Source organism: Chrysochloris asiatica, unplaced genomic scaffold (genome assembly GCF_000296735.1).
Source record: "Chrysochloris asiatica unplaced genomic scaffold, ChrAsi1.0 scaffold00058, whole genome shotgun sequence".
Classification (NCBI taxonomy): Eukaryota; Metazoa; Chordata; class Mammalia; order Afrosoricida; family Chrysochloridae; genus Chrysochloris; species Chrysochloris asiatica.
This window is the reverse complement of record NW_006408576.1, coordinates 16,561,153-16,573,932: the sequence shown is the minus strand read 5'-3', so window position 1 is coordinate 16,573,932 and position 12,780 is coordinate 16,561,153. Positions and strand designations below refer to the sequence as shown.

The 12,780-nt window shown below is 36.3% G+C and overlaps 1 protein-coding gene across 1 annotated transcript in view; it reads left to right on the top strand.

The window, feature by feature from the left end:
* Nucleotides 1–12,780, top strand: part of KIDINS220 (kinase D-interacting substrate, 220kDa) — a 151,173-nt gene that overhangs the window by 62,987 nt on the left and 75,406 nt on the right. Inside the window, exons 10-17 of the mRNA XM_006864003.1 lie at nt 853–1,017; nt 2,020–2,199; nt 3,366–3,531; nt 5,840–5,991; nt 6,210–6,499; nt 10,144–10,284; nt 11,483–11,726; nt 11,894–11,982. Of these exons, the coding sequence (XP_006864065.1) occupies nt 853–1,017; nt 2,020–2,199; nt 3,366–3,531; nt 5,840–5,991; nt 6,210–6,499; nt 10,144–10,284; nt 11,483–11,726; nt 11,894–11,982 (1,427 nt within the window). The remainder of the gene's footprint in view (nt 1–852; nt 1,018–2,019; nt 2,200–3,365; nt 3,532–5,839; nt 5,992–6,209; nt 6,500–10,143; nt 10,285–11,482; nt 11,727–11,893; nt 11,983–12,780) is intronic.

Below are 12,780 nucleotides of genomic sequence, written 5' to 3'. Positions count from 1 at the left end.
CTTTCTACTCCCGTAAAGATTTACACCCTCGGAAACCCTGTACAGGGTCGCTATGGGTCAGAACTGACTCAACGGCACTTAACAACAACAACAACTTTATAGTATACTTTGGTTCTTCAGTACAGCTACCCTTTGGTAGTCTTTTCATTTTTTTCCCCTTAGTTATTGTTTGTGTTTCTTGCTTTGTATGGGAATGTGATTGGGGGAGAATAGCTATCTTTAAATTGTTCCACCTTTCTGAACCATAGAATGTTTTTGTTTTTCTGATCATGTATTATGCTCTTCAGTAATACTTTTTAGCTTGCTTTATCTAGTTCTTACACATATTAAATTTATTCTTACGTACCACCTTATGTTTTAATTACCATAATTTATTGATTCCAAAATGCATGTTGTTCCACATTGTAACATATCTGAAATTGGAAGTGACCTGTAATTGATGGACAAGGGAGCATTGCATCACAGCGTGGCAGCATTTTTTTCTTTTGTAGTTGTACATAATAATCATGCATCTTATAAGCAGTAGGTGTCTTAAGTTGAAAAACGGTATTAATCTAAGAGTCTCTCTATCTATTTTTATATGGGTCTCGTCCTGATGTGGCACTGTAGGATAAGCACTGGACTGCTGATCGCAAGGTCAGCCGTTCATACCCACCAACTGCTACTCGGAAACACTACACAGGGTCACTATGAATCAGAACCAACTCAATGGTACTTACCAACAACAACACAACATTTAAAATGAAGGGTTTTTTTTCTATAATTAAGTGAAATATGACATAAGAATTAATATGCCTTTTTAATAGTAACAACACTTTTTGATGTAAATATGTGATGTGTTTCTAATTGCAGGACACTTGTCTCCTACTGAGACAGATGGTGACATGCTCGGCTATGATTTATATAGCAGTGCCCTGGCAGATATTCTCAGTGAACCGACCATGCAGCCACCCATTTGTGTGGGGTTATATGCACAGTGGGGAAGTGGGAAATCTTTCTTACTCAAGAAACTAGAAGGTAAAGGATATATTTGTAGACAGACATATCAAGATTTTCTCTTGTGCTTTTATTTAAAGTAATGAAAAATATAGAGTTTTATGTGTGCATGCATGTGTTATACTAGTTTACTAAAATGAATTTGTTAGGTGTTTGCTTCCCTCTAGTTGAACCTCCACATGATACCTTGAATTTATTTTCTAAAACACAGGTTAATTTCAATCATGACACCACTTAAAACCCATTGATAGTGGACTTTCTGTATGTGCTCCTTATAATTGTGATATTCTGGGTCGTCACATCTTCTTACACCATCTGCTGTGTGTACTCTGGGCTGCAATCACGGAAGGCTCATTCCTTCTGCAAGAACAGATATGTGCTTTTCTTGAGTTGCTCCTGCCTTCAATCATTTTCTAGACAGTGTTTCCCCCACCTCTTCACCCAATACACACACGTTTTGCTTGACAAACTTACTTATTCTTTAGGGACAGGTGTCAGTATCATCTATGCAAATTTTCCCAAGTTGTTTTTTGTTTTATTTTTAAAGAAAAAATGTCTTGTCTTATTTGGCTCAACATATAACCTCAAAGAACAGTATTCTAAAATGTAATAGTAGGGGGGACTAGTTGAATGGAAGTGCACAAGAGGAATGGTGGGGGATATGTAATTTGAGAACATGTAAATGAAGTAATTATTTTTATTTTGGGATATGAGAACAATACATTGTTGTTTGTGAAATATAAAAGATAAATGCCAACAAAATCTTGACATATGGAAAAGGACTTTGTATATTTTGAATGTGAAAGAGGAGATTGGGTAAGATAGGTAGATGAGTTCTCTAGGGAATGAGATATTTCTGTTTATCAGAAGAGAATATTGCTTAGAAAAATTACATAGCAACACTCTAGGGACTCAGTAAGTGCCTTATACATGTTTATTTTAGAAATGTGAACATTTAAATTTGAATTAAAAGTTGTGTTTCTTAAAATAGGGATAAAGTTTTCATTTTATTTTTTCTTTCAGATGAAATGAAGACTTTTGCAGGACAACAGATTGAACCACTTTTTCAGTTTTCCTGGCTAATAGTATCTCTTACTCTTTTACTTTGTGGAGGATTTGGCTTGCTGTTCGCTTTTACTGTTGACCCGAATCTTGGAATAGCAGTGTCTCTGAGCCTCTTGGCTCTTTTATATATATTCTTTAGTAAGTCATTGTTTTTCATCTTTTCTGAGGTCAAAAATCATTGTTTTGCTTAAAACATTGTCTATATATCTATCTCTTAAAACTTGTGATTTTCATAGTTGTGTAACAAAGTTATCTTTTTGATATAAATTGGCCTAGAGAAATATGATCTACAACCTACTTGGAGTAGCTTTAAAAACTAGTGTACTAGTTATACGTATTTAGGAGTGATGTTCTTCTGTAGGATAAGCACTGCACTGCTAACTATAGCTCCATGGTTGGAGCCCAGCAGCCAGCCACTCTGTGGGAGAGAAATGAGACCATCTGCTCCCATAAATCCCATAAAGATTTATAGCCTCAGGAGAACTTTGAGAGCATTTAAAAAACAAGGAAAACAGTTGTACGTATTTAAGCAGCCCTCTTTAATATATTAGACTTATCCTTTTATGTCTCAATTAATGGTTTGCATTTGAATAGTTTCTGAAAATAAGGCTTCATAGCTATCACTAGTATGTTCTTGGCTTAGGTAATATTGAACATTTTCATTATGACTACATTTTAATCTAAAACCAAAGTATAAAAATAAAACATAATTCATGTTCTTGAAAGTATATTCAGTTGCAAGAAAGGAACTAGATTGACTGTCTGGGTTACTTTAGGAACTGGCAGCTTCAACACACACAAATAATGATAACAAAAATCTGACCTATCAGATATGTTTCTAATATATTATGTTTCTGATTATGTGTTAGGTCATTTCAGTCAGTTTACTTTTCATCTTTTGCATATCTTCTGAATGTTGGGGGATATTCAATAAGTGAGCAATTCTTTGTTGAATGGTGATGGTTATGTGCTGTGGAGTTGATTCTATATCATAGCAACCGTGTACAGGGTTTCTGAGGCTGTAAATCTTTACAGGAGCAGAAAGCATCATCTTTCTCCCGCAGAACAGCTGGTAGTTTCAAACTGCTCTCCTTGAGGTTAGCAGCCCGACTTGTAACCACTATGCTACCAGAGTTCTTTTGGTTGAGTAGTAACTCAACTCTTTATTGAGTAGTAACTAGGAAATAGTATGTTAGCTTACCTGTCACTAACTGATATTTGACTATCAGAAGTTTTGTTATTAAAGGAAGAAGCTACTTGACTAATGCTTATTTTGGAAAATATTTTTAAATTGTGAATTCCAGTTGTGATTTACTTTGGTGGACGAAGAGAAGGTGAGAGTTGGAACTGGGCCTGGGTCCTCAGTACTAGATTGGCAAGACATATTGGATATTTGGAGCTGCTTCTCAAATTGATGTTTGTGAACCCCCCTGAACTGCCAGAGCAAACTACTAAGGCTTTACCTGTGAGGTGAGTTGGTTCCTTTGACAGATAAGGTGAAGAAAAAAATTTTTTCCCTTAATAAAGCTTATAATGTATAATTTATCAATGACTGCATATATCCTAATAATATATTAGGCCCTTGAACATTTTATGTGGGGAAAAAAAATTGCCCTGGTAAAGTGAGTTTAAGGAACACTTCATATTTTATCACTCTTGGACCTTATAGGGTCAGAGATACTTCCATAAAGAAACCTATTTAACTTGATTTACCAAATTTGTTTTACTATAAGCCCCTTTTCCCTTTTCTGTTGCTTGTTATCATTCTTTGGAACATACTGTGAAAAGAGCATTGATTATAGGCATTGCTCTAGATCCTTTAAGGAGTCCTGACACCTTCTTATAGTAGAATGTAACTTTGGGCAACTCTGAACTACTCTTTCTTCACTTGTGAGAATCCTTGCCCATGTAAAATGATGATTTAGATCAAACAGGAAATATGTGAGAAAATATTTCAGAAAACATTTAAATTATGTAATAAATAAAAGGGAGAAGGCTCCATGGAAAAGTGCAATGAAGGAAAAAAAAAAGTGGAATAACATGAAAAATTTATTATCTCTATTTGTTATCACAAAAGGAATTAAATAGAAGTTAGCCAAAATATAAAAAATACACTAAAATGTTAAACATTTTTAAGTTGTTTTGAGGTGAATTTGATGAAAATAAAAAAAATAAACCAGATCAGGTAAAGTATCAAAATCACTAATATTAAGAGAGGAAATGAAGGTAAGAGTTTACAAGTTAATTCACATCTACCTAAACCTTTTGAACTGCCACCCTTGTAGTTAGCAGTCTTGTGCTTATCCTAAAGCACCACCAGGATTCATTAATTAGCATGTGTTGTTGTTGTTAGGTGCCATCGAGTTGGTACCAACCCATAGCGACCTTATGCACAGCAGAATGAAACACTGCCTGATCCTGGGCCAACCTCACTACTGTTGCCACACTTGAGTCCATCAATGCAGCTACTTGGCCAATCCATCTCTTTGGGGGGGTCTTCCTCTTTTTCTATGATCCTCCACCTTACCAAACATGATATCCTTCTCCAGAGACTGATCCCTCCTGACAGTATGTCCAAAGTATGAGAGACAAAGTTTGGCCATCTTAGCCTCCAAGGAGCTCTCTGGCTGCACTTCTTTCAAAACAGATTTATTGGTTCTTTTGGCAGCCCATGGCACTTTCAATATTCTCCTCCAACACCGTAACTCAAATGCATAAATTCTTCTACGGTCTTCCTTATTCACTGTCCAGCTTTTGCATGCATATGAGGTTGTTGAAAATACTGTGACTTGGGTCAGTCACACCTTAGTCCTTAAGCTGACATCTTTGCTCTTTAACACTTTAAAAGGTCTTGTGCAGCAGATTTGCCTAATGCAATATGTCGTTTGATTTCTTGGCTGTTGCTTCCATGAGTGTTGATAGTTGATCCAAGAAGAATGAAGTCCTTGACAATATCAATCTTTTCTTTGTTGATAAGAATGTTGTTTATTGGTCCAGTGGTGAGGATTTTTGTTTTCTTTACATTGAGATGTAATTCAAGTATTAAGAGGATTAAAAAAGTTAAAAGTTATAATCTAAAAGTTAGGAAAACAGAATAAAATATTTGAGGAAAGCATTTTATAAGGAAAACAGAATTCTAAGTTAATGGGCCGATAGTTTTAAGTAAACAGTTAAAAATAGTATAAATCAAGACTATATAATAATGTGATCCCAGATTGTGTGATTGTATTTTAAAAAGATTGCTTAACCTCTGCTGGATTGAGATGAACATTTAATTTAGAGATGAAGGTAGAAGGGAACTAATACAAGAAATAATATCCATTCAGAAATCAAAGTTATTTCCAAGAATAACTATGAAAAGAAGGTTTCAAGATGCCCTTTTAAATTCCTGAAAGATGTTTTGGTTATAAATAAAATATTTTAAAACTTGTTCTTAAATGGCATTATTAGGCTTGACATTTTAAATGACTGGAATAAATATTGTGGCACTCTGGGTTAATGTGGTGGACTGCAAAGTCATTTGAACTACAAGGTCCGTGGTTCAAGCTCACCAGTCGCTTCTTGGTACCCTATACAGGGTCACTATGGGTCGGAACCAACTTGGCCACACATAACAACAATGGTCCCAGTCTCTTTATTGGGTGCTTAGAAAGCTCACTCTATAATATTTTGAAAAAGACAGAGAAAACATAGTGTGAAATTTTGCACATGTGATATATATTAAAGCAATTTGTTACTTTAGGTATCTGAGTAATTTCTGATTTGGTCTTTCCTCAAGGTTTTTGTTTACAGATTACAATAGGCTGTCCAGTGTAGGTGGAGAAACTTCAATGGCTGAAATGATAGCAACCCTCTCGGATGCCTGTGAAAGAGAGTTTGGCTTTTTGGCTACAAGGCTTTTTCGAGTATTCAAGACAGAAGATTCACAGGGTAGGACTTCCTTCTTCCTCCTTTTTTTTTTTTTAATGTGTGTGTGTATATGTGTGTGTAGGGCTGGAGGATAGTTTGGATGTTCAAATTTCCTTTCATTCCTGTTGATTTTCATGAAGGCTTGCATTGAACATCAGATTCATCAGCTCTGTAGCTGTCATGATTAGAATTTTCTAGATACTGAGTAAACGAATAATTGTTAAAATTATTTATTACAGGTAAAAAGAAATGGAAAAAAACTTGTTGCCTCCCATCATTTGTCATCTTCGTTTTTATCTTTGTCTGCATTATTGCTGGGATTACTCTTCTGGCTGTGTTCAGAGTTGACTCGAAACATCTGACCGTGAATGCCATTCTGATATCAGTTGCATCGATAGTTGGGTTGGCCTTTTTGTTGAACTGTCGTACATGGTGGCAAGTGCTGGATTCCCTCCTAAATTCTCAAAGAAAGCGCCTACATAATGCTGCCTCCAAACTGCACAGACTGAAAAGTGAAGGATTCATGAAAGTAAGCACTCCTATTAGTCCTAGAAAATTAATTGTAGTATGCATATGTACATCATGACCAAGATCATTTGGGCTTTCAGGATGTACTCTGTAAATGTTGTTGTTGTTGTCAGGTGCCATCGAGTCGGAACCGACTCATAGCGACCCCATGCTGTAAATGTTATAAGTGTAGTAATGAAAAAGAAAATCTGCCTGTGGAAATAATATTTAGAGTGAAACCAAGTTAATGACGTGTTTTAATAGCTGGTTTTTCCATAGGTGGTAATTGTTGCTAGTTACTGTCAGCTTCTGTCAGTTTGGTCCTCGATTCATGGTAACCCCAGGCACAGTGGACTGAAATGCTACTTGGTGGTCATGTGTCATCCCTATGGTCATTTGTGGATCAGACCATTAGGCATAGGGTTTTCAATGTCTGGTGTTTCAGAAGTAGATCACCGGTCTTTCTTCTGAAGTGCCATTGGATGGACTTGAACTATCAACCTTTCAGTTAGCAACCAATTGTGGTAACATTCTGAGGTGATAAGGCCACCACCACCACCAGTTGGGAAGGATGAAGAATTTACACCTTTGAGTTACAGTGTTGGCAAAGAATATTAAGTATACTATGGACAATCAAATATGTGTTGGAAGAAGTACAGTCAAAATACTCCTTAGAAGCAAGGATGATGACACTTCTTCTCACATATTTTGGATATGCTATCAGGAGGGACCAGTCCCTGGAGAAGGACCAGTCCCTGGAGAGGGCCAATGAAAAAGAGAAAGACCCTTAATGAAATAGAATGACACAATGGGTACAACAGTGAGCTCAAACATAGGCTAGATTGTGGGTTGCTGCAGGACCCCATAGTGTTTCACTCTGTGGAACGTGGGTCACTATGAGTCAGGACCGACTCAGCAGCTCTTAACAATTCCAGTTACAGAGGAGTTGATTTCGATTCATGCTGACTCCATCCGTGTCAGAGTATCACTCTCTGCAGAGCCCTGTCAACAAAGCAGATCTGTTTTTTAAAAAGACTGAACTGAACCACCAGAACACCTGAAACAGACTCGTACTTTTAGAACTAAAGGGATTTTATAAAACTCCTCTAGTCTCCTTCCTTTGCTCAAGTTCAGATGCCATCAGGGAGCCAATTACAGTGTGGTGTATGGGTCATTTGCATTTCTATTTATATTCAAGTCTTTTGGCATTCAGCACTGTCACCCAGTTTTTCCTTTTTAAATTGGATATGACAGTGTTACCTTCTTGTGTCATTGTGAGAACTTATGGGCTTTCATTTATGTGTTGTTGCTTTGTAAATGGTGAAGCACTCACTACTTGATTTTAAGTGGAACCATAATTGACAATGTCATCAGCCAAAACAAGGCCAGGAGCCGACTGTGGAACAGACCATTAGCTGATAATATGTAAATTCATGCTGAAGCTGAAGAAAATCAAAACCAGTGCAAATTGCAACCAAATTGCAACCTTGAGTATATCCCACCTGAATTTAGAGACCATCTCCAGAGTAGATCTGATACACTGAACACCGTGTGACTGAAGAACAGAGGAGTTGTGGGATGACATCATGAACATCATACATGAAGAAAACAGAAAGGTCATTAAAAAGACAGGGAAGAAACAAAGCACCAAAGTGGATGTCAGAAGAAACTCTAAAACTTGCTCCTCAACATAGAATAGCTAAAGCCAATGGAAGAAATGATGAAGTAAAGGAACTGCACAGAAAATTTCAGTCAACAATTCAAGAACACTAATTAAACTGTTATAATGATATATGCAAAGACCTGGAGTTAGAAAGCCGAAAAGGGAGGATATGCTCAGTATTTCTGAAGCTGAAAGAACTGAAAAGCAAAATTAAACTTCAACTTGCAATACTGAAGGATTCTGTGGGCAAAATATTGAATAATTTAGGAAGTATCACAAGAAGATGGAAGGAATACACAGTCACTGTACCAAAAATAATTGGTTGATAAATAGTCATTTTAAGAGATATACTTATATGATCAAGAATCAGTGGTATTGAAGGAAGATCTAAGCAGCATTGAAGGCACTGGTGAAAAACAAGACTCCAGGAATTGACAGAATACCAATTGAGATGTTTCAACAAACTTGAAGCAGTTACAATCTTTGCCAAGAAATTTGAAAGACAGCTAGCTGCCTGACCAAGTAACTGCAGGAGATCCGTATTTGTGCTCATTCCAAAGAAAGGTGACCCAATAGAATGAGGCAATTATTGAACAATGTAGTATTATCACATGCAAGTAAAATTTTACTGAAGATAATCCAAAAACATCAGCAAGGTACTGCCAGAAATTCAAACTAGATTCAGGGGAAGTTGTAGAATAAGGGATATCAGTGCTAAAGCCAGATGGATCTTAGCTGAAAGCAGAGAATACTAGAAAGATGTTTACTTTTGTTTTGTTGACTGTACAGAGGCAGTCAGTATTATAATTGATATAAATAATGTTATAATTCAAATAGCCCACTATGTGAATTATAACAAACCAGATAGCATTGTGAAGAATGGAAATTCTAGAACACTTAATTGTCCTCATTTAGAACCTATACATAGACTAAGAGATAGTCATGTGACCAGAACAAGGGAATACTGCATGTTTTAAAATCAGGAAAGTTGTATGACAGAGTTGTGTCTTGTCACAATAATTATTCAGTCTGTATGTTGAGCAAATAATCTGAGAAGTTAGATTATATGAAAAAGAACATAGCATCAAAATTGGAGGAAGACTCATTAACTTGCAATATGCGATTTCAGCAAACTTGAAGACTATTTGTGGTACTTGCTGATGAAGATAAAAGAACATAGCCTTCAGTATGGGTTACAACTCAATGTTGAAAACAAAATCCTCACTATAGGACCAGTTTGCAACATCGTGATAAATGAAAATACTGAAGTTGTCAAGAATTCCCTTTCACTTGGATCCATAATCAATAGTAATGCAAACAGCAGTCGAGAAGTCAAACGATGTATTATTGCATTGGGCAAATCTGCTGCAAAGGACCTCTTTAAAGTGTTAAAGAGCAAAGATGTCACTTTGAGGATGAAATGCACATGACCCAAGCCATGGTATTTTCAGTTTCTTTATATGCATGTGAAAACTGGACAATGAATAAGGAAGACTTAAATGATGCATTTGAAAAGTGATGTTGGCAAAGAATATTGAAAGTAATGAAATAATGAACTGTTAGAAAAAATAAATATACTTGTCTTGGAAGAAGTATGACGAGAATACCCTTTAGAAGTGGGGATGATGAGACTCTGTCTAGTGTACTTTAGACTTGTGATCTGGGGAGACCAGTCCCTGGAAATAGGCACCATGCTTGGTAAAGTGGGGGTCATTGTAAAAGAAGAAAACCCCTAAACAGATGGATTGACACAGTAACTGCAACCGTGAGTTCAAACATGCCAACAGTTGTGAGGCTGGTGCTGGACCATGCAGTGTTTTCTTCTGTTGTACCTGCCACATCACTATGAGTCAGAACCAACTTGGTGGCACCTAAAAACAACAACAGCATCAACAACATAACTGGTAACTAACTGATCTTTACTTCCTATTAAATGGCTTTCCATCGTACTTTAAAAAAACTATGTTATGTCTTTGGTCCTCTCTGTGCGTTCTTTTGTACAGGTTCTTAAGTGTGAAGTGGAATTAATGGCCAGAATGGCAAAAACCATTGACAGCTTCACCCAGAATCAGACAAGACTGGTAGTTATTATTGATGGATTAGATGCATGTGAACAGGACAAAGTACTTCAGATGCTGGACACCGTAAGTTCTAATCATATTGAAACTTGACAATTTTACATATGTGGCAGCTGAGAGGATTCATGACTTCATGAATTATCTCAGATGGAATTGAAGCTGCGTTTTATTTGAGTAGTATTTGTTTCTATTGTGTGATTTTTTTTCCACACATAAAATGTCACCAGCCTTAAAAGCAGAAACACAGTAAATGTTTCAGCACAAACAGATTTAAACAGTGAAATCAACACTTTTAGTTGAATGACAGTGTAAGGAAAGTGAATAAAATATGAGTCCATGATGTGACTCCACCTTTTTCTTTTTTTTTACAAATTGTTATGCTTAGAATCAGAGATGATATAGGGGTTCCACAGAATGTATAGAGCTTTTGGTTAAAATAGTAGTTGTCTATAAGATATGTTTTAAGCAATTATGTGTACCTATACAGAAAGACCAGTGGGCCAAGTAGCTCTTAGTATGCATATTCATGAATATTTCTCATACATGTTGATCTAACTAACTTCTTGTGTTGACTGTAAGTGTTTCAAAGTTGAGGCAGTATTGCTTTCTTTTCAAGTTTTATTATTGTCCAATGGTGAAAAACACAGATTAAGCTTTCAATAAAATCTTTTCTCGGAGGATGATTTTAGTTAAAAATACCATTTAATAGAAGTTTTGTAACAAAAACAAGGGAGTGGTTAATCTTACAGTTTTGAAACAGAGGACCCTAGGACCATCAAGGGAGAAGAGCACAATCGGAATCAGGACCCTATCCAGAGAAACAGTGGCACCAAAGATGAAGGCAGACATGGGGACATGGAAAGAGGGAGTAGCGGAGGGCTCTAGATTCATGGAAAGTGAGGGACTGAGAGCTGGCAGCCAGGAGACGGACTGGCAGAATGTGCCCTTTGGTGGTGTAAATTATTGTATATGCCTGAGTGTTTTTTTTTTATAAAAGCTGAGATGAATAGAGACAAATACTGTTAACTGATGGTACATGGAGGGGAATATAATCATTGTAATGAAACAAAGTATGTGATTTGTTTAATGTAAAACCGATCATCTGCCCTGTAACCTTTCACTCAAATCACAATAAAAACTAAAACAAAAAAAAAACCATTTAAAAAATATAGTAATGATATGATAGCACAGATTCTGAAGAGACATTTTGTTACATCTAATGATTTTAAATTTACATCACAACTCTACATTTCTTTTACAACAGGTCCGAGTTTTATTTTCCAAAGGTCCATTCATTGCCATTTTTGCAAGTGATCCACATATTATTATAAAGGCAATCAATCAGAACCTCAATAGCGTGCTTCGTGATTCCAATATAAATGGGCATGACTACATGCGCAATATAGTTCATTTGCCTGTTTTCCTTAATAGTCGTGGACTCAGCAATGCAAGAAAATTTCTTGTAAATTCAACAACAAATGGGGATATTCCATGTTCCGATACTACAGGTAAAGGTCAAGTTTTTTAAGTAGTTTGGATTTGAAGCAGTTTTTAATTTTTTTTATTGTGACACTTTTTTATCTTGAAAAATATTGTTGGTATTTCAGTACTTCTCTGAATAGCATATCCAAGAGAATTTTAATGTGAATGGTGTTCTCTTGGTATATTCTTTTAGGGATACAGGAAGATGGTGACAGAAGAGTTTCACAAAACAGCCTTGGGGAGATGACAAAACTTGGTAGCAAGACAGCCCTCAATAGACGGGTAAGATGCCATTTGTTTTGAGTAAAATTTTTGCATTGCTGTTATTCATTATTAATTTAAAGTGATGCCTCCTAAACAACCTCTTATAAGATTGCATTATGTGTTTCAAATACATTTTATCATTGAATATCCTTTCAGCTCCAGGTTGTTTTTCAGGAAATGTCTGGACCTAGAGTTGTATGAGTCCCTATCCTCTTCCAATGTATCCTCAGTCCTCACACACCAAACTATGCCCACATGCTACCCCAAACAAATAGAATCAAATATTTGTGCATACGATTTTAAAGCTCCCAAAATGCTTTTATTCCATTTATTAGAGGTAGAAAACCACTCTATCAATTCCTAGTCAGGTTGAGATGCCCGTTGCCACATACATAGAAATCACATTGACGACATCTGCGGAAAGAGATGATGGACTCCATATCATCAGTCAAACAAGGCCAGGGGCAGATTGTGGAACAGACTATCAACTGCTCATATGTAAATTCAAACTGAAGCTGAAGAATATGAAAACAGGTCCCCGAGAGCCAAAATATGACCTTGAATATATCCCATCTAAATTTAGAGATCACCTGAAGAACAGATTTGATACATTATACACTAAAGACCGAAGACCAGAAGTATGTGGAATGACATCAAGAACATCATACATGAAGAAAGCAAAAAGTTATTGAGAAGATGAGAAAGAAGGAAAAGGTCAAAATGGATGTCAGAAGAGACACTGAAGCTTGCTCTCCAGCGTAGAGATGCTAAAGCAAATGGAAGAAATGAGGAGGTACAAGAGCTGAACAGAAAATT